At 38.9% G+C, this 23,512-nt stretch overlaps 1 protein-coding gene across 2 annotated transcripts in view; it reads left to right on the forward strand.

Annotated features, from left to right (window-relative positions):
- Positions 1-22,481, forward strand: part of LOC146001287 (dolichyl-diphosphooligosaccharide--protein glycosyltransferase subunit 4-like) — an 87,525-nt gene extending 65,044 nt beyond the window's left edge. Inside the window, exons 4-5 of one of the 2 annotated variants that reach the window (XM_083138588.1) lie at positions 20,463-20,602; positions 22,384-22,481. In XM_083138588.1, the coding sequence (XP_082994714.1) occupies positions 20,463-20,580 (118 nt within the window). In that variant the 3' untranslated portion in view covers positions 20,581-20,602; positions 22,384-22,481. Of the gene's footprint in view, positions 1-9,442; positions 9,674-20,462; positions 20,603-22,383 lie in introns of those variants that run through there. The other variant, XR_014443559.1, reaches the window with a different exon arrangement.
- The last annotated feature ends 1,031 nt before the right edge of the window (positions 22,482-23,512 follow it).

The following is a 23,512-nucleotide window of genomic DNA, read 5'->3' on the forward strand; positions in this document are numbered from 1 at the left end:
TCCACTTCGAAAATAACATCCTCTCTGTCGTCAAATCGCCGACCACGAAGTGGTTTCTTTATCTCGGGAAAGAGGAAGAAGTCGCTTGGTGCAAGATCAGGTGAATAAGGTGGATGCTGCAAAAGTTCATAGCCTAACCGGTGGGCGGCGACAACGGATGCTTGGGCCGTATGGACGCGTGCATTGTTGGTCAGGAGACGGACGCCTTTGCTGATCATGCCACGATGTTTTTGTTTCAATGCATCACGCAGTTTCTCCAGAAGGTTGCAGTAGTAATCGCTGTTGAGGGTCTCGCCCTTCGGAAGGTAATCTGTTAAGATTACCCCGCAGCTATCCCAAAAAACGGACCGCATCACCTTCCCGGCAGATTTCTGGACCTTCACCTTCTTGGGAGGGGGGAGGATGGATGTTTCCACTCCTTGCTCATTTCTTTGGTCTCCGGATCGTAGAGGTATACCCAGCACTCGTCCATAGTGACGAGACAAGCAAAAAAATCGTCTTCATTCCGCTCCAACAGAGTCAAATTCTGCTGGGAAAAGTCATGGCGAGTTTGCTTTTGAAGAGGTGTCAACAAGCAAGGTACCCAGCGTACCAGACACCTTATTCATGTGCAGTTCCTCATGAATAATCCTCCACGCACTTCCGTAACTTAGTCCAGTCTCCGCCATCACCCTTTCCATGGTCGATCTTCTGTAGTCGAGGATAACGGCCTCCACTTTCTTCACCATGGCAAGATCATCCTTGATTGAGGGTCTACCCGCTCGTGGCTCGTCTGTCAGGGACATGTGACCACTTTGAAAGTTCCTCTTCCACCTCACAACCGTGTCATATGATGGGCTTTCATCCCCATACATAGCTTTCATTTCATCGTGGATTTGGCGTGCGTTGTTGCCCTTCAAATGGAGGAACTTTATGACACTTCGGGCTTCAATTTTGTTCATCATGCAGATTGATGTCTTCTACAGCCTTTGGAAAGAAAACTACGTTAGACAAAGATTTGATATTTGCACAAGTATGCATGGCAATGACACTGATTATGCACAAAAAGTTTCATGTAAATATCTCTATAACTTCTTTATTATACAGTAGAGCGTCGATTATCCGAACGTCGGTCAACCGAACGACCGCTTAACCGAACTGTGTACTCGCTCGCACCTGTTACTCTCCCACCCTACCGTCCATCATCCCCCTCACTCCCAAACCAAGTTTCCCACAGTAGTCGCCGCACTGAGCCACCGCTGGCGGAACATTGCTTCTAATGGGGCCTTCATAAGGCGCTGCTGACCGGCCAAGCCGCCAGTCGCTGTGTTTCAACAATCAGCACACTTCTGTCGGTGTATGTATTGTTCATGCAAAATGCGTATGTAATATGTACATACGTATTTTTGTTTAATAAACTGTACCACATACTATATATTCCTACTAAAGTTGCCTTTGTACGTTACTTTGTAATACTTAAAGAGATGCCTGTTTTTATGAATAAATTTACTGTACAGTACTTCTTTTTGGCAAATAAACATGTACAGTTCGATTATCCGAACAAACCAGTTTTCCGAACACCCATGTCCCCCAATTACTTCGGATAATCGACGCTCTACTGTAATTAAAACTTTTGGATACCCCCTCGTATATTGTCAATCTGCTGCACCTGCTAATAAACTACGCAAACACAGCTCTCCTTTTGCAGCAGCGACGATTGTGACCAGCGGCAGTTGGTGGTTCTGAATTAGATGAAGGGCTAGTAGGAATCAATTGGGGTAATAGAGAAAATTAAATCAATAGTTATACATACGAGGGGTGGCTAGAAAAAAACTGGATTGATGTTGCTGTCGACAAATGGCAAGCGCTTCAAGGTCAAGCATGATATCTTGCCTATCGACTGTGTGATTGCCCAGGGTGCACGGCACTCAGTTCCTCTGTAGCTTGTGGACAAAGTGATCCCTACATCTGGGCTCCGTCGAAAAAAAAATTAAGTGTAAAAGTGGAACAGCGTATCAATCTGAAGTTTCTTATGAAACTCAGAATATCCACCACAGAAACTTATGATTTGTTGAAGGAAGTGTACGGAGATGAGTGTTTATCATACACTCAAGTGTTTGAGTGGTTTCAAAGGCTTAAAGAGGGACGAGAAGTGATCGCGGACGACTAGCGTCCTATACGATCTTGTACGTCAAAAACGGAATCAAACATTGCAAATGTCGGTGAATGAATTCGAATTGTGTACCCGAAGGTCAAACTGTCAACCAACATTATTTCATTACGGTGCTGACGATCCTTCGTAGGCGAGTAAGATGACGATGACCTGATTTGTGGAAAAGCAAGTCATGGATTCTTCATCAGGACAATGTTCCTGCCCATGTGGCATTGTCAGTCAAGGCTTTATTGGCAAAGTATGGGATCCCAGTGTTAGAACATCCACCCTATTTGCCGGATCTCATTCCGTGCAACATATTTTATTCCCAAAGGTCAAATCAGCACTGAAAGGAACCAGATTTAAGATTGTAGAATCTGTGAAAACAAAAGCGACGGAGGTGATGAACATGGTTTCAGAAAATGATTTCCAGCAGTTTCCAGCAATGGAAGATTCGTATGGAGCGGTGTATCGATAGTGCAGAGGAGTACTTTGAAGGGGATAATGTTCATATTGTACAAAATAACCAATAAAAGATTTTGTAGCAACAGTCCGGGTTTTTTTCTAGCCACACCTCGTATGTATTAGAAAATGGGGTTTCTAACAAAAAAACACAAACAATTTTTTATTAAGTGCTATGTATAACTATTGATCTAATTTTCTCTATTACCACACCTTACTACTAGCCCTTCACTTAATTCAGAACCACCATCTGCTGCTGATTACCAGACTCTCCGGTAGGTGCCATTTTGAAGAAAAAGGTATCAGCCAATCGCATTTGAAAGTTTAGAGCCAATCAGAAGCAGCCTCCCGCATACTACTGGAAGTAGTTTGGCACTTTACCGAAGGTGGCAGGACTGTGCACATGATATGATTTGATATATGTTTTTTTTTTTGGCAAATGAGGACTTGTTATATGCGCTCTTTGGTATACATGACAAGGTTACGCTATTCATTCGTAGCTTCTCAATTTCCTCACAATGATGGGTGGCCACTAGTTCCATCACAGGAGAAAAGTTGTTATGCTTCTCCCAGGATACTCGAACTTGCATGCCCGAAGCATGCAGTCTAACTGCATGGCCACAGTGAAGGTGAAATTTAAACATTGTGCCCCCAGTAATGAGTGTGGTGCTCTCCAGGCCTGGAGGAAGAAGAGTGGCGAGAAGCATGGAGGGACACCTACAGGCAACGACCTGATGGATGAGCATGACCACTAACTACAAGACCTGAAGAAAGGAGAAATTCCAAGTGAAAGAACTGTGGATATGGAATGCAAAGTGCATAGACATTCTACAGACAGCATTATTTCTACTTATGTGGATAACTTGATGTTGCTAAAACTTCCATTGTCATCAGATTTTGTACAAGAATTCTTGCAGTGCCTACTTTGGAACTATGCAAATGCATTATTGTCTTTTTTTCATTGTGTGTGTGTGTGTGCACGTGCACACTGTTCAAATAAAATGACACTGGGGAAAGTTCAAGTCCAGGTTTGGCAATGATTGTGTGTGGTGGTGCGCCAAAGTAAAAGTTCTGCATGCAGAACATTTACTTTGAATGTACTATCACACTCAATCATTGCTATAACTGGACTTTAACTCTTCCAAGTGTCACTTTATTTGAAGAGAAGTTCACACTCCTTGATCAGTCTTGTATGTTTCTTTGAATTGCTCATAAAGTGTTCCTTCTGTACTTGACTCTCTTATTAAGATTTAGCAAAAAGTGTTTAGGTGGGGGAAGGTTCAGATTTTTCTTAAATTGGACTTAGGGTGATTTTAGGCATGTGGTGAGTGTATGCATAAAATGTCTACAGTTATGAATCCAGTATAGAAAGATTCAGTTACTCAACCAGTTGTTGCCTTGTTGCTGCACAATATAAAGAATTAAATTTGATCAATCATGAACTTTTATCACTAATTTTAATTTTATGTGTGGTATTTGAATGTAACTTCACATCAAATATTTTCAAGATGGCTTTTTTTTATATTCAAATAAGAGCTGAAAAAAATTCTCAAATACTTTACACCTGTTCCATGTTACTTCAAAGTAGTCCCAAAACTCAGTAGGATGTGGAGTAGAATTATTCCTTTGCCCTAAGGGTTCACAGCGTATGGGTTAACTGTTACCATTATTTGGGGGCATTTTGTGAAGTTCATTTTTCTTCCATATTGAAATTCTGCGGACATTTCCTTCTTTCCAGTGTGTTTTTATTTTATGCGTATGATCTACAGTGCTCGAAGTGGAAACTCCTATAGCTGGTATGCTTGGTTGAGGAGGATCTTTGTGTAGATCAGCATGGAGACAATGAAGAAGTGGGGGATGCTTATGCAAATTATCCTAGCAAGAGGGGATGGTTAATGAAAATTTACTTAACTGGGGGAAAAGCACCTCTCTGCAGTCCTTCTCCACACCCACAACTCCAGCACTGATGATCTATTAATATAAAAAAGTCTTGTTTCATGAAATATATCGAAAAGAAATGCTATTGTTGAAATTATTATTAATAATGTCGACTATTATTAAAATTGAAATCCTTTTCGGAATTCAGTCTTTCCAATCGACTTTCATTGAGTGACGAATTTTCAGTGAATGAAGTCCCATCACCGCCATATTACCCGTCTCTCAAAGCTGGAGTCCACCATATTTCCTTCTACTAGATTCCAATTGATCTTGTGATGCTGGGTTAACACTGGAAATCTAGAGGTCCAGTTCAACCCCCAAAACAGAAATGGGAACTTTGTTGAATACATTAGTTACTATTAGTATTAGAAGGCTAATGTGAGGGGATTACTTTTTATCATACATTTTAGTCCGATGAGAAGGTCCGGAAAAAATGCAGATAGATACCTCAAAAATTTTTAGATCCAATTTTTGCAATTGAAAACAATATTGATTTAATAGTGCACAATTAATTTCACTGGATGCCATGGCATTCTCTCTTTTACAACTTTTTTTAGATCATTCTCCCTCCGCCCCTACCTACAGCTCTGAACTTGACGAAAACAAGAAAAGCAGATAATGCAAGCAAAGCAAGCAAGAAAATTTTACAAAATGAATTTTTATTTGCATAAAATTTGAAATCGAAGGGGTAATTGCTTACAATGATCCCCTGCACCCCCCTGTAGCTGCGTCACTGTATAATACAGACATATTTAAGCAATATATGTTTACTTTGGATACTTTAGGCTCACTGCCATTGTTAGTCAACCTTATTCTGCACAGTTGTTCGACTAACCTTGTATTAATGCGAATACCACGCACCCTCCCCCCCTTCCATCCAAACCGATTCTAAAGGCATAAGAGGTAATGTTTTATTTCAACCCTATTGCCGCGATCACCCACAGGTAGGTAGAAAAACTATACATAATAACCAAAACTAAAAATCAATAAGTCAATCAAACGATAGTTTAAAGTGGGATCCCAACCACTATGTGGCTCCACCAGGTATCGAACCCGGCTCTCCTTGATTACAAGGCGAAAACTTATTCACTGCGCAATCGATAAGGCAATTATAAATATCTGATACATAAAATAATATCAAATAAATTCCCTTGTATGAATTTAATACTAATGTATTTTTACATATTTAGTAATTTACTTTTATATTTAATAACATTATAAATATTAATCATATAGGCAATCTTCTCAGTTGCTTGGTAGAAAATTTGAAAAAATATAACCTGTTTAACTCTACTATTCTCTAATTATCATGCACATACATAATATATGTATACATGGACGTCCGCAGGATTTTTTCCAGGGAGGGGCAAGGAAAGTATTTTTTTCCAGGGGGGGCAAACAAGGCACATATTCCCCCATAAAAGTGTTGTTCCCTAAAAAAACATTGCTTAATTCATGCAATAATTAACACATATTAATGTGGCTAAAATGAAATTATAAGTGTGAAATACATAATTTTTGGTTGACTTTCATTTTCCAGGGGGGGCCACGGCCCCCCTTGCCCCCCTTCCGGACGCCCATGTATGTATAGTTTGTGTGTGTCTGTCAGTGATTTATCCACACACCCCTAACACCCTCCCAAATTTTGACGAACACCCCCCCAAGCAGAAAAGTGGAACACCCCCCCTGCAGGGGGGGTGTAAATATGGATTTTTATATGAACAATAGAATGACAATACTTCAACATAAAGGAACCATTTGTAGAGCTACAAGAAGGGAAGTCCAATTAAATGAAGGAGGGTGGAATGTTAAGCATGGTCATTTTCTGGAAACACCAGGCTCCCTTGACAAGGCTTCGGTCAGCTTTAGGGAAGGGGCACTGCCATCTGGAAAATGTCAAACTGACCTCTCGCCCTCCTTCCAGGGAGACATACCGCACACAGTGTTGACAGTTCAGCGTTTGAATACCTAAATAAGTATTTCTTAAATACGTTACAGATTTGTAAATTCAACCTCCGAGTGAATGAAATTTACATTTCGTTGCATTTTCCTTTCGATTTCGTCATGTGAAAAATGTACGCTAAAAGTAAGGGAAGAAATTCAAATATAAAGGTTTGACTACTTGTAGTGAATTGTGTTACTATGGTTAGCAACACTATTTTCTGTAACTTGGGCGAGATGGATGATTTTGGAGTGGTAAAGAAGAGAACAGTCAAATGCCTTAGAACTTAGGTCAGTCTTAGTGTAGCATGTCAGTTCGTGTGTTGTCGTTCTGCTTAGTGTAACAATGTCTGAAACTTTACTACATAACTGGATGAAGAAGGTAGAGAAAATGAAACCAGACAGAAAGAAACCGAAAGTGGAGAGTAGCAGTGACACTATATGTAGGTAGAATTTCTTTCAACGGATATTCATAAAGTACGAATATAAAATTTACTGACCGAGTATTCGATATAAAACGGCAAGTATTTCATGAAGAACCTAAGTGATGCATTCACGTCTATAGTTGATGCATGTAACCATTTTTGTGGCTCTAAGAGTTCTTACCTTTGTAAAAGAAATTATATATTAGAAAGAGAGTTGAAAAAAGGGGGGACGGTTGGTCGCGTGGGGTTTGCCTGGTCGCAAAGGACAAATGGGCTTCCGAACAAGCAAAACAGATATAAATAGAAAAGCGTAGTGTCCTGTGAAATTACAGGCACCCTATTGAATTAAAGTTATTGTCAGTTTGCAAAGATATTGTAAAAATTGTCTTCCTCTTTTAATCTAGTCTGTTCCCTGACATAATGACATATTTAATTTTTTCCAACTTTGCAGAAGAACAAAGGAAGTATAAGGAAGTAAATATAAAAATAAATTTTATTTACATTAAGTCCCAAATTTGTATTAGACCACAGGCGCACCAGTGGGGGCACGACGGTGCTTGCCACTGCCTGCTGGAAAACGTGGAGAGAAAAAAATAGCTTGTTTCATTGTGCTCTTTGTGTTGCAAAGTGAAGTTTTTAAATAATTGAAAATACAAGCATTACATCAAATTAGAAGTGAAAATTCCTTGTCCTCCCTTTGCAGCTAACATCCCATGCGTTTATTTGCACATGTTATTTCGTTTTCTTTTAAGGCCCTAGAGTCTCTCGTTCAGTATTTGAAAGATAAACTCTCAACAGCGCCAAACGTATTTTCAAAAGTTTTGTAAGGGTATAAGACTTCAATATCAAATTCCTTGACCGATTCCATTCAAAAGCAATACCAGATGTCTATCAAACGTACATCCAAACTTCCCACGATATTTTAGTCTTTATGGCCGTGCTAGAGTTTCATTACTTTATTTTAGTTTTGTGAATCATTGTTTAAACAGAGATTTGAACACACCAGCAGAATCTGGAACACACTCGCAACATAGAATTATTATTATTATTGTTTTATTATTATATATTCATATTTTCTAACTGAAGCTGGCCTCTCCGATGGCGCAGTGGTAGCACCGTCACCTTGTAATCAAGGGGTCCCGCGTTCGATACCTGGTGGAGGCACAAAGTGGTTCGAATCCCACTTTAAACTGTAGGTCCAGTCTCGATTAGCCTTACTGTGCATAAAGTGGTCTTAAAACACCAACTCAATCACTCAATCAATCTAACTGAAGCTAGAACAAGAGGGGGCATGTGCTGAGGTAAAGAGGACGCCGAACGAGCAAAGCAAGATTCTAAAGAGTAATAATACTGTGAAATGAAAGTATTGTCGCTATGCTTAATTAATAATATGCCTTATCAGTTTGCAAATAAATAGTTCTAAAAATTTTCTTGCTCGCTTCGCTTGCAGTGTTGTAATTTATTTAAGAGTCATATTATATCTGCAGATAAATGCACTTATTACTACTACTTCAGACAGGCAGGAGCACACGCACCCATGCAATGCATTCTCACCGATATTTCATCAATGAATTGGGCACCCCCAAGATAATATCTGAGTTGCACCTACGATAAGAAGCATACAAATACAGTTAAAAAATATTGTGCAAGTGTTCCTAATTTCTTTATAACCAGCTTAAGAATTGCATGAAATAATCCCTGGTAATAATATGTTTAAATATGGTATTTGTCTAAGGATTGATTAAATCAAGTACATTATTGAACATTATAGGAAAGCAATACTTGAAAAGTTAGACTGAAATGTTAACATTACAACAAAAAATCTATTTTCCATCTTTTCCAGCATTTGACATTTTTTTTCTTCTGAAATGTTACATGAAGGGAAGGGAGGGGGTTAATCTCTGGAAACATCTATGGACAAATTGAATTAGGGCGAACATTTTAAAAATAGTCCAAAATATGCACTTAACATCCCCAAACTTACACCCCCCCAAAAGTTTCCAACACCCCCCCAAGGAAAAAATCCTGGATAAACCCCTGGACTGTCTGTGTAGACCACAATCTTTTTGCCCCCCCCAAAAACATCAATCTTCAATGATTTCGCACCCTGGTAGGGTATGTAGCTGCCTAGCAAAGTCTTCACTCCGTAAATTCACGAACTGCATGAAATCAGAAAACGAAATATATTCCCCCCTCGTTTTCAGAAAACCTGTTTCACAACCCAGCCCCGTCCTTCTGTGGTGAAGAAAACTCCAGTTGGTCAATGAATCTCCCTCCCTATTTTCTGTGAGCAGCAAAAGAAGACGGCCGCGCCATCTATTGTCCGCCGACGGAAATGCAATTTCCAAGCGCAGTGACGTTTAAATATAGCTTCCCCTTCTATAATCTAACTATTCTATGGTACAGGTCAACGAATTTACTAAATCGGTATCTTTTATACAGCGTATATTGATGCACTTTTTCTTTTCACTAATTTTTGCTCACAGTTAGAAGCTTTTTCATCTTCACTAATCATAATGAAAATAGATTGAAGGGAGGTAGAGAAGTGTGGCTTTATCCCAGTCCAACCATGAAGGTTGCAAATATGTTGTATAATGTTAATGTATATAAATCAACAAACCTGCCGAATCCGCGAAATGAACGTGGCGCGGTAGAAGAAAAAGAAGAAAGTGCTGGCGTGTAATGGATGAATGAGAAGAGAAACACCGGGCTAGATTTTGTTGATTGTAGTAGCAGATTACTTGTTTAATTTCACACTGGGAGCTTAATTTCTGAGGTGAGATAATGCTCTGTGATATTTTGTAGATCCTATTAGGTGTCGAAAAAAATAATTGGCTGTAATTACATAGAGCCAGATAGTTTGAAGTAAAACGACGATAAAAATCTTACTTTTGAAACCACTAAAAGAAAAAACTAGCAGGTGTTCTTTTTTAGATTCATATTCATCACATATATATAGGAATGAGCATACTTTCCACCTGCATGATATATAAATTAGTGTGTAGGATTCCGATTCGGTACTACTTTACTATACCGGAGACACCTATCAATGATTTATTTTGCCATTTTATACATTGCTAACGTACTATTCTGCATTGCGGAACATTTTTTTAGGTGCAATAATGAATTTCTAACGAAAATAATGTATATTTCTTACATTAACGAGTACTTACTGTTCCTTATTTCCCACAAACCATCCACGGGTAGCCCCAAAAACCATTGACGTCAGCCCAAAAATTCACGATTGCCTCCCGAACCATTATGGGGACGAGGTATGCCTACTAGGTTAGGTTAGGCCTGTTAGGTTTGGTTCCATTAGCACTCCTTTCGTTCAATTTAGCATATACGGACAACATCGGCTTGTAGCAGCACAACAATAGCGCGTCGGAAATAGATTTTCGTAGAAAACCACATGCATTCGCATTAAAATGGATCAAAACTACATTCCCGAACATCAACAACGCTACAGGAAATGATTTGTGTAAGTAAGTAAGTTTGTGCGGCATTTATCGGTTCATAAGTTTGGAGACAACGTGAGTCAAGATTTGCCCGCCGAATTAGCAACGACCAATAAATAATTATGATGTTAAAAATAACGCTTTTTTCATGGAAAAAAAAGTGATCCAAAGTTGAAAAATGTTCCGCTATGCATATGAGGTAAGTAGAAATGAATTTTATTTGAAAATAAACGAGTTAAATGTGTCTCCGGCATATCTAACTGGTAACAAAATTGATCCACAAACCATCCACGGAAGGTTAGGTTAGGCAAACAGAAAATTTATTGGAAAAGAAAAACCGCTCACACGTGTGGTTGTTACACTAACACTTCTTAACCGAAAAATGATTATTATTAATCCACAAACCATTCACGGAAGGTTAGGTTAGATTCCAGTTTACCGTAGCGGTGGTTTTAACGTGTTTTATTGTGAGTTTTAAGGGTTTTTAACAAAGGTAGTTTTAATTCTGTAGATGTCAAGCACTATGAAGTGTTTTCAATCCAAACCTTTCACCCAGTATCCTTACACTTCTCTGACGTGGCTTGATATTCCGAGCCGAAAACGACAACCTGAGGAAGGAAGCAGTAAAGCTTCCGAAACGTCGTTCACATAAGAATACATACTCACTTGCGTAAGTAGACCAATTTGAATACTCTAACGTATTTTTGTTTATTGTTAGTGAGTAACATGCACGTAACCAATATGCTATAGGTTAGACAAACATAGAAAATTAAATTGGAAAAAAAATCCCGCTCACACGTCATCTTGTAAAACTACTGCGTGGTTGCTACACGGAGGGAGGGGGGGTTACGTAATCGAACGCACGGAACATTTGATTCACGTAGTCGACGGTAATGGTGGCACGAGCTATCGTGCAACGGAGATACATGAATATCGAAAAATACCTTATTTACAGGCCGAATAAGTTGCACGATTCGAAAGAGTACTTTCCCCAGCTTCAGAAAGTCCACAAGAACTAAATTCCGTATGTACTTTCTCGTCTTTTCTCCTGTAAATTTCAAGAAATGTGTTTCCGGTTTATCTAATCGTTACCGAAATCTTGACTAGCGTTGTCCATGATCAGTGGTTTTGCAGTGTTGCAACCTTCTTCATCGAAAAATACCTACTTTCGTGTTACTAATTTTGTATTTTTTCCAGGTTCGAAAACCCCACGAACCATTCATAAAAAGGGTAAGAGTCTAGTTTACGTCCTTTTCCTAAGGAATATGTGTCATATATTGTTGGAAAGGTGATTGTATAAGGAATTCAACAAAGTAAATTCCAAGGCGAATAAAGATTTCGTGGAGGAGAAAATCGAGAAAAACTGATCTTGTCCGGATATGCATGATTGAACGTACTGAGGACATTTTTCGATGATGAAGCACATATTTAGGAGTGAAATGAGTGCTAATGGAATGTAACCTGACAGGCCTAACCTAACCTCGTAGCCATACCTCGTTCCCGTGAATGGTTAGTGGAGCTATCGTGAACAGAAAGTGTAAAAAGAAAAACTTACTTACCCTAAGAGATGCCGGAGCGCCGGCTGTCTGCTAGCACGGTTTTGAACGATGCACTGAATGATCACTGGGGGTAAACATATTTTACACTATCTAGAAGTTTTTGGAACCTGTTCTTCTTTAACACGCATTCACAACGCGGAAACAAAGACGAGCATGCCGTGTTGTTAACTCCCATCGTTTACCACCAAAAGGCAAGAAGGACACAAACTAGACTCTAGCCATAAAAAGCCCCGCGAACCATTTCCGGTAAGGTTAGGTTAGGTAGGGTCACGTATAGGTTACAATAGTTAAAAATTGGTTTCGAAAAAAAATATACGTATCCCAACACAACATTCTCGCAGAGCTCCACACACCATTCTCGCATAGCTCCACGAACCACTGACACATAGCCCCACAAACCATTTGCAGAAACGTACCTTCTTCAGTTACAAAAACACATGTTTGGAAATACTGACCGGGATTGACCGTGATTACGTCATCACACACAGGCTACATCCACCTGGAAGTAAATGGATGCAAGACCTTTCGTGCATCGGTCACACATTTATATCGAAAAATAGATGATTCACCGGCAAAATTCAATGAACGATGCGAGAAAACCCATCCCCGAACTTCCACAATTATAAAGAAACTGCATTCGGTAAGTAATTTCTCCTGTAAAGTTGAAGAAATACGTTTTGCGGATACGAAAATTTTACCAAATTAAAAATCTTGCATACTGGAATCTCTAGGGAATCATTATGAAGCATGATTTATAAAGGGCTCCCTTAATCAGATCCGCAGAGAGGCCCAAAGCTGTTGGTACATATTAATCATCTATTAACATTATCGACCTGTAAATATCAAGTAGATACAGTCCCTATTAGCTTATTTTTGTTAAACTTTATATTCTTTGGCAATCTGGGAAGATCATTATCGAAATATTGCTATTTCATGTTGCTGGAAGTTTCTTTTGTTTGTTGCATTTTCAAGATATCATCCCTTTTCTGTTACTTATCTCTTTTGGGGGAGGGGGTAAGTGTCTCTGTGTACCCTGCTATATCTGCCAATGCGACACAATATATTAAAAATTTGCCCCCTCTAGGATTGACTCCCCCCCCCTTTACAAAGAATTCCTGGCTACGGGCCTGTGTAGCAAGTAGATATTCTGCCACGTTTGTGGGAATTTCAGGCGTAATCACACATTCCCAGCAACTACAACCTTGGTGACAATGAAGTTCGACCAGAAAGGAATACGTGATTAAATGCACAGAGGCATAGGCGGTGGAATGGGTGACCCGCAGAAGTGACGCATGTGTGTAAGAGGAGGCGTGTGAGCAGGCAAGAATCGTGATCCCAGCATGTTGCACCCAAGGTCACGTAAAGAACGAAAACGGGGAACTATACGCGTGACATTGAACTTCGACCAGGCACCAGACCCATACGGAAAATTATAGATAGTGGCGCATTCGACGGAAGCATGACGTCCCGGACACCATAAGGGAGTCCGCCGTATATAAGCGGGTGCTGTGCACCGAGGAACCGCTGTGCATCATCACCATGGCCAGGGACAAACCTATTGACAACACCGTGAGGAGAAGAGTGGTGGAGTTGCAACGGGATGGAATCAGTGAACGGGAAATAGGGCGCCAACTGAATTTACCCAAGTCAACCATCCACTGCATCATCAAACACCACCAAAATACGGGTACTACAGAGTCAGGTAAGGCCCCCGGTCGAAAACGCCTGCTGAGCGTACGTGACCTATGGATATTTAGGCGCTATATCCAGACCAACAATCATGTTTCTGTGGCCGAATTACGACTGTGGACTCGAGAACGCTTTCACATTGAAGTGTCAACCAGAACCATTCGCCGTTACCTACAGCGATGCGGTTACCGAGTGTACAAGGCGAAACGTAAACCCTTCCTTTGCATGTTGAACAAAGGCAATCGACTACGGTGGGCACGAATGCACCGGGGATGGACATTTAGGCAGTGGAACAGGGTTTTGTGGACGGACGAATCCATTTTCAATGTTGTGTACGGGAAAATACGGAAAACAGTCATTTGTCGGAAGGAGGAACAGAATGAAGCAAAATGTTATGCTCGTCGGGTACAGAAACCTGCGTCAGTGATGGTATGGGGATGCATGACGGTATCTGAGGTTGGCCCACTACAGGTCCGTGAGGGCATTGTGAATGCACACGCCTATACACGCATACTGTAGCGGCATCTTCCCACACTGCGAAGGCACCTGTTCCACAGGCGGCGTATCATCTTTCAACACGACAATGCCAGGCCTCATACAGCGCGGCTGACAAGAGGATGGTTGACTCACCATCACGTGCGAACTCTGTCATGGCCACCATCGAGTCCCGACCTCTCGCCCATTGAGAATGTGTGGCGTGTTCTTAAGCGACGTGTGCAACAGAGGGGACCCACGACAGTGGCTGCTCTTATCGCCTGCCTGCAGGAGGAATGGCACCGCATCGATGTGGAATACCTTGAACGACTCGTCCGCAGCATGCCCCGACACATTGCCACAGTTATTCGCCGACGGGGCGGCGTCACACCATGGTAAACAGGATCCCCTCTAACAGTGGTCGAACTTCAATGTCACGTGTAGATGGACGAAAATGTTTTATTTTGTGTGGACACCATACATTGCTGCGTTGCAGCGGAAATTTATGTTTTCCTTTGTTCCATGTAGCCTGCTGAATAAAATATGTTCAGCATATGCATGTGTTCTCCTTCTTTCACCACGCACTCCTATATTTGTGACTGGTCGAACTTCATTGTCACTAAGGTTGTACTAATGTCTGCTCTCACAGTAGGGTCAATCCATATGAAGTCATACAACCTGGTTGCTTGACCATTTTTAAAAAAGTTTATTTTTTGTGTGGTGTGAGCCTCATATGTTGACAGTTCAGAACCACTGTTATTTTATTTTTACTATCACTGATTTGAAGATGGGGGGATTTCTTTTATCATGGCGCACGTCATTTTCTCCATTCGTAAGCATCAGCAGCAACTTTTTTTTCTCAGCTCTGGTAAGTCCTACGACAATGAGACAAAATCTGTGATGCTAAGCACATTATAGGCTACAATTATATTTCTGTGTAATTTTCTAAATATTATTCCTTCATAATAAATTTGAAGGTTAAAATTGTGTATTTTAATCGCTCAAAATGACATTTTCGGACTTTTTTTTTAGGGGGAAGGCAGTTTGTTTGACACTTGAATTTTTTTGTGCAAGTACCTGTGTACCAATAGTGTGTGTCAAAATTATTTGAAGCTTGAGACTTTAATCCTTTTTCTTCTACAGCGTCATAAACATGTACTTTTTGTTAAAAAATTCCAAGTTCAGGGTTAAATATATCTGGTGGGCAGTTGTTTAAAAATCTGAAATTCGTACACAATACAGTACTCCATAATAAGTAACTTCAGTAAAAATTTTGAGTTTGAGATTCAATTGGTTTAAGAGATACAAAACTCGTGAAAAATTCAATATTTTGCATTAAATATGGCATGCCTAATTTCATTTCTTATTAACATTTTGTGTTGAAATTCTGCAAACTGTAATTTGGAATGTCAATCAACAACATTACAATCCTGAAATGGATCTACAATAAAGTATATATACGAGGGCGTGCTGAAAAGTAAAGCTTCCTACGTTTTTATTTTCATTGTCACCTTGTAAATTTGGGTTTTGAGAAACCACACATTGCACTTATACGACTTTCCCACTTCTCCGTTGAAGGTTTCAAACTACTATCGCCAGGGGGTGCTGAACTATTGCGAGGAAAATGGCAGCATGTAACCATGCAATATTGGTGAAGCACCTGAAGTAGCGTGCAGTGATCAAGTTTCTAACCGCAGAAAATGTGCTACAAATTGACATTCATCTGAGACTCAAGACATTTTATGGGGATGAATGTGTAGACATCAGTACTGTGCGATCTTGAGTTTATCATGCTCTTAAAGAAAAGCTGAAGAAATCTCAGCTATGTGAGAGAATGGAGTGAAAGGCCACGAACTGCAACTGATGGAGATCATCGGAATCTTGTTCAGCTTGGGTTTTCTTTACGAACATGAACAGTGTTCAAGTGTCAAACAAACTGCCTTCCCCCTAAAAAAAATTTCTGAAAATGTCATTTTGAGTGATTAAAATACACAATTTTAACCTTAAAATTTATTATGAAGGAATAATATTTAGAAAATTACACAGAAATATAATTGTAGCCTATAATGTGCTTAGCATCACAGATTTTGTCTCATTGTCGTAGGACTTACCAGAGCTGAGAAAAAAAAGTTGCTGCTGATGCTTACGAATGGAGAAAATGACGTGCGCCATGATAAAAGAAATCCCGCCATCTTCAAATCAGTGATAGTAAAAATAAAATAACAGTGGTTCTGAACTGTCAACATATGAGGCTCACACCACACAAAAAATAAACTTTTTTAAAAATGGTCAAGCAACCAGGTTGTATGACTTCATATGGATTGACCCAGTAGCATTATAAGCAACACTTTTATGATGCAAAATTTTTCCAATTTAAAATTCTACAATAATAGTTATGTGGACTTCTTTTGGGTTCTATATATGGTTGCATTGATTCTAGTAATCTCTTGGAAGTTGTATAAAAGAAACCAAGCAAGTTCTGTCGGTTGTGACAGTCAATGTCTCATAACCTCACACTGAGAGTTCCAAGGTTAAACAAATAAGACGATAGTCAGTTGTTGGTAACAGTTAGATATAGTGAAAACAGATTTCTTCAAATTTACAGGAGAAATGACGGGAAAGTTCGTACGGAATTGAGTTCCTGTGGACTTTGGAAGCTGGGAATAGTGTTTTTTCCATTTGTGCAACTTATTCTGCAGGTAAATAATGTCATTTTCGACATTCATGTATCTCCATTGCACGATAGCTCGTGCCACCATTACCGTCGACTACGTGAATAAAATGTTCCGTGCGTTCAAATATGTAACCCCCTGTCAGTGTAGCAACCACACGGTAGTTTTACAAGATGACGTGTGAGCATTTTTTTTTTCAATTTAATTTTCTGTTTGTCTAACCTAACTGAACCTAACCTAACCTTCCGTGAATGGTTTGTGGATCAATTTTCGCTTAAAAACCTTTTGTTAATAGTTTGTGCGGCATTTTGCGGTTCATAAGTTTGGAAACACTGCATATCAGCTGACGATAGACAACATGAGTCAAGATTTGCCCGCTATATTGTGTGTAACGAAAGCGAATTAGCAACTACCAATAAATACTTGTAATGTGAAAAATTACGCTTTTTTCAGTGAAAAAAACATAATCCCAAGTTGAAAAATGTTCCGCTATGCATACATAAGTACAAATGTAAATAATTCAGAAATAAACGAGTTAAAAGTGTTTTTTCTGTATCTAACTGGTACCCCTTAAATTGTGTGCATAAAATGTCACATGTAACTCTGGAATGGTCCTTCTGTATTAATGCAGTTGGTCACCCATCATCAGGGCGGCGCTATTCATTTTGCCACCCTTGGCGGTGGCGGCAGATGTCAATCTCTTTTGAACCCTCCACCCCGTCATTACGCAGCAACAGGAAATTGAAAATCAATATATTCCTAAGTAAAACATCAAACTATAAAATAAATAATGAGACCTGTTACGCTATTTCAATACTATTAAGCACAAAAGGATATCTCGCTCGACCACAGTTAAACTTTAAAAATTGCGACACTAATTTTATATTACGTTAATGTTGACTTTTATAAGAATAAATTTATTTTTGTTTTGGTAAAAGTTCGGTGTATCGGAGACACATTAAAATCGGATATTTTGTGTTTTGCATGATTCATACTTACCTATTGTGTATGCGGAACATAGTTCAAGGTGCCATTATACTTTTTACATGAAAACAAACACAATTTTTCACATTTACAGTGATTTTTTTATTCCTTCTTAGCTTCCATGACACAATATGGCAGGCACATTTTTACTCACGTTGTGGGAATGCCGTGTTTGAAACCTTCTTCACCGAAAAATACCTACTACGGTGTTCGTCATGTGTACAAATTGTACATTATGCACGGGTAGCTGACAGATAGCCCCACGAACCATTCACGGATAGGCCCATGAACCGTTATGCACTATAGTCGACGGTGAGCCCCACAAACCATTTCCGATAAGGTTAGGTTTGGTTTGGTTAGGTTAGGCAAGCATAGTGAAAAAAAGGGGGCAGCATGCAGTTCATGTAGGCGAAGCAAATGAAAGCAATGGCAATTGTGTGTCGGTGAGATATTTCTTTTGAAAAATACATGATTTCCCGGTCAAATATATTCCACGATGAAAGAAAACACCTCGACGAATGTTGTAAACCTTGTAGAAACTCATTTCCGTAAGTAGTTTCTTCTGTAAAATTGAAGAAATGTGTCTCTGATATACCAAACTTTTACCTTTGTTTTATTTATTTTTTGAGGGATTATGTTGATTGTTTGGTTTAGAAATTAATGGAATAAATTAAATTAAATTAATTTACTCTCTCTTAAACTTATCTTAAATGTAACAAGTATTAGAAAAGAAATGAAGACTTGACTTCATATGTTTACCATTGTAGGTCTGTAATATATGATTGGATTTTTAAAAGAATTACAAGTAATATTCCCAGGTCTCCTGCGTGGGTGTTCTGAGGTCTGAATTCTTTCCTAAGTTGTACCTGCATAAAGCGGCTCTGGGGTTCACCCAGCTTCAAATTAATAGGTACCTGGGGGCAACCCTGGGAGGTAAAGGCGGTCGGAGAGTGGTTCTGATCTCATCACCTCCAAAATGGCCTAGATCGAGAATGTGTGTGGCCCTACCCCCACATCCCCTAAGTGTGCCTTCATGACATGGTGCACAGGGAACTTTACCTTTGTATGTAATATTCCTCTTCGTATAATGCTATCTTGCATAAAATGGAAACAAGCATGTTTCAGACATAATTGATCCAAGATAGTATTTTTATTAGCCTTAATTTCCAAAAAAAAACTTTGTTCGCCACTTTCCACAGGTAAATTAAAGTTTGAAGGTCTACACTCACATTAGGTGGAAAACCATGACTCTTTTATCAGTTTAAGGTCTCCTTTGGTGTAATTGTTTTACTATAGCCAAAAGCACTTTTAGTTCATCTTTTAATTCAGTAGCCTTCATGTGTTAACATTCCGGGAGTTTTCTACACTTTTCAGACAAAGATCAAATGACATATCTTTATGCTTACTAATATAAAATAAATTGAAAATTCACTATGATTGATTTATTTTACTTCGCCTTTTGTGCCACTTTTGGCTAATTTACGAAGATGGGGATGAGTGATGACATGATGAATTTGATGAATGGACACTCACAAACATCTATGCCCAGGCCAGGATTCGAACTTGGGACCCCTGGAAATTCACTGTGATGTAAGCTGCTTAAATCTTTCTCTTAGAGCTAAAATAATCGTCTAGGACCTGGTAATAAAGTCAACTTTGTACCTTTTTTGTGGATCTTCAACAGTTTCATCGTACTGAAACTGCTTCTTCTTTCGATTTCGGCTCTGTACAGTGTTGCCTGTCTTTGGATCGTCTATATCTAAATTCGATGCCAATTCTTTCTCATCAACCGGGACTCACAGGTTGCCGCCCCAACCGGGACTCACAGGTTGCCGCCCCCCGACACTTCCACGAGTGGAGGTAGGGATATCCTGCCAGGCTGCCAGGTGGCGTCTAAGAAACTTTGAAATTTTTCATCACTCCTGCTTTTTTTCAAAGCGCTGATATATTTACAAGAAATCTAAGAGCATCTAACAAATCGTAGATTAATGTTTTGAGGACATTTGCTCATTACATTACGTGGAGTAAAAAGTCACACCAGATAACTAGTGAGCACAAGAATGAAAAGCCACACAACTGGTTTGGAATAGACTGAGCCTCAAATGCACCATTTGGACAGTTTTACTGTTGCCAATTATTTGAAGGAACGCATGATAGATATCGAATCTGCTACCAACCTTGTGACACTCAGTGGTTTTAAAGTGAGACTACTGATATGTTCATTTAAAATGGTGGGTTGGCATATATTAACTCCCAAGTTATATATTATTATAACTTTCAAGTTTTCAATAGGTTTATTTTTTTCTTCTCTTCAAATTTTGCCACCCTGAAAATTTGCCACTCTGGGTGGTGGCACGGTTCGACCCTCCCTCATGCAGGCCCTGCCCCATCATTCATATGTTCTCAATCTTTCAGCATTCAATTAGCACAAAGATCTGTAAATAATGCACACCCTGCACATACTCAATTTCTTCTTTCTCAAATTATGCATTCACAATATTGGTATTTTGTTTGACTTTTTTTTTTTTTAAATCTAAATTAATGATTCGGGGATAATGTTTTGTGAATTAATCGATAACAGGTTTTATTCATATGCTATATTTTAACCGGTCAAGGTCATTTCGTTGTCTTAGTTTTGTTAAATTGCATTCACATCTTGGTCATTGTATGGATGAAATGTGTTCCATTTATATTTGTATTAACATGGAAATTTTATTCTCCAATTGCAGAATGATTACAGACATACAGTTGGCAGTTTTCTCAAATGTCCTGGGGGTGACGCTGTTTCTTCTGGTGGTCCTCTACCATTACATTTCAGCAAACTATTCAAAAGGGAAATTGGATTGAGCAGCTTCTGGATGAGTGTGTGGTTAGTATTCAGTATAATAATGTTGTTATGTTTTATATCATTCATTCTCTTCATCACAATTAGCCAAAAGTTTCAGCAGAGTGATGATAAAAGAGGGGGAGAAATTGTGGAAACCACTTCATTTTGCATGGAAGTAGAATTCAATTTTTTTAAAATTATTTTATTGTCATTAAGTTTGTACAGCAATGGACAATGTCAAGAGTGGTTTTTAAAGTAGGTGATATTGTGTAGGTCCTTTTCCATCGCTGTTCCACCAGCAGTGGTTCTTAGGCTCACCCAGCCTCTTGTTAAAAAACTGTACAAGCCCAAAGATATGTGTACACAAATGGTCCATTATCATTTTCATACAGTTTACATGAATTGAATGATGGTTTTGTTTCAATTCTTACATTATGCAAAACAAACAAGACTGCTTGTGGTGATAGGACAATTTGGGTACACATACCTTTGACTTTTATTTTACTGGTAGAGTAAAAGTGGTCAGAGCACAGTGTGAATTACATTGAAAATGTGTTGGGACATAATTGCCATCATAGGAGTGTTTCCAGACATCTTATTTAAAACAGCTCCTTTCTTGTTAAGGTTTGTTCCAACAAAAAAAAAGTCATCAGGACAGGTTTTTGGCCCATGTTTCTGTGTCTGGAATTGAATCAACTCTGCCTGTATCTAGAGAAGGTACAATGTATATATTCCATAATCAAAATTTGAAGACAGCCGTGCGTTTCACAGACAGAATGTTATCTCAATAGTTGTACTACAAGGCTAGTTTTTGTGTGACTGAATTTTTATAATTCAACTCATAATTAAGATAATTCATCATTTTTTTCTTTTTACATTTCAGTACCTAGGAATTATAGTTTTTGAATAGTTTCAAGGTAAACATTAATTATGAATTTCGTCCGTAGCACTCAGTCTCGATAAAAATATTTATGTAAAACCTAGTGTGATTACATTGAAATTTAAGTTTTTGCTTGTTAAATTCTCAAATGGTAAAATATTGGAGTAGGAATTATGAATGTACAGTATACGCCAAAATATACAGTACTGAAATTAAAAGACGAACATTACATTGTTGCCATCTGTGAGTTTATTTATCCTGAAAGAAACACTAACATAGAGTCCAACACAGATATTTCTGCTGTGCGATGCGCGACACAACTCAAGAAGCAGTGTTGCTAATGGAGCAGATAGAAAAATTGCTGTAGTGCGCCGATGCACAGCTGTTACGTACAACAAGAAAATTAGAGAATTTAGGTGTAACGTTGAGTTTTAAACATCATGCATTATACCAGGACTAGGATTAATATGTACTAACTAGTGGCTTTGTATGTAGCTCCATACATATGGACTAAAAATTCACAAAATATGAACTAACACATACAATGATGTTTGCGTGAGTGTGTCTAGGAATGGAATGACAATATGGCAAGAATAGCGAAGGTTGGCAAGCAGGGTAGAACACGTGATGCTAAGAGAGAGGGAGACGAAAGGAAAATTGGTATCTACGCAACGGCAAAGATATGTGTGTTGTACTCTACACACTATTAGCGAGTTTACAACTTTCTTTTCACTACTGAGAACACGAGCGGCATGAGCTATGCCCCATCGACAAATGCACATGCACGTTCGAAGTCCGCGAGTTTCAGTACTGTATATTTTGGCGCATACCGTATGTAGTTTTCACACTTCGTTGTCAGATATATATACATTGCCTGCTGTTAGTGTAATGTAACAGATGCATTGTTAACATTTGAATTGATATTGAATGTTTTCCTTTTCAGATGCTGTTGCGGATGAACTGATGAGTGAAAACCAAGATGTATAAATTGTATTTAAAATTTTACACTTAAAAAAGACCAAAATAAATATGTAACTAGAACTTTGCATGATTTTTTTGTACAAATTCAAAACAATTAAGTAGGAATTGAATCTTCCTAGATGATTTAACTCAAACAGGTGTACTTGCATGATCTGTCATGAAACATTTTGAGAATTGATATAATTCTCAACTTGATGGAATGGAAAATTACTTGGTTATTGTAAAATACGAGGTTTGTCCAAAAAGAAACCGAACTTTTTCAAAATAAATTTATTTACTTTGTGTACAGCCTTTTCAGTTTTATCACTTTCAAAGTACTGTCCTCCGCTGCTAATACAGCGCTTCTTCCACTGTTGGAATGCATTCTGGAACTCATTTTGGGAAATAACCTACAGCTCTGCAGCTGTATTCTGGTAAACTCAACAACATAATACTTCTAAAGGATCCCTAAACGCAGTGCTAGTAAGTTAACAAAATTGCCAACATTGTTGGGCAAATTTGAAAGTTTGGTTTCTTTCTGGACAAACCTCGTATGTATGGTGCAAACCAACCTCCATGGCAGAGTGGTCAGTGCAGCAGGAGTTCTCGGTTTGAATCCCAACCTGGTGTTTGTGAGTGTCCTTTCATCATATCATCACGCGCCTTCATGTTCGGAATTATCAATGTGTGGTGTGTGTATGTTGACCTGAAATCTGAAGTCTTGTTGGCTGGACATTTTTTTAATTTGAACATGTAAGTCCATTTTATGCACAGATAGGCTAATTTTGACTGGACTTACAGTTTAAATGAGATCCAAATCACTATGTACACTTCGCAACATCTTATTTGATCGCCCCGAAAGAATTCTAAGTTCCGAAATCGTAAACTTAGCAACATTGCACTTCAGCTCCAGGTGAGAGTAGCCAACTTTGAGTAGGTCCTTCCACTAAACGAAAAACGCTGCGGTGATAGGTTTTCAATTTAACACTTTCCATGAACTTAGAAACTATAAACAGCTATTATAATACACAAACAGAAATAATAAATTGGAAAAAGAACCTTGAAGGATATTTACGGTTCTGCTTGCTCGACTTGAAATTTTGGGGGTTTGA

The sequence above is a fragment of the Lepisma saccharinum genome, chromosome 17 (genome assembly GCF_977018435.1).
Source record: "Lepisma saccharinum chromosome 17, izLepSacc3.1, whole genome shotgun sequence".
Lineage (NCBI taxonomy): Eukaryota > Metazoa > Arthropoda > Insecta > Zygentoma > Lepismatidae > Lepisma > Lepisma saccharinum.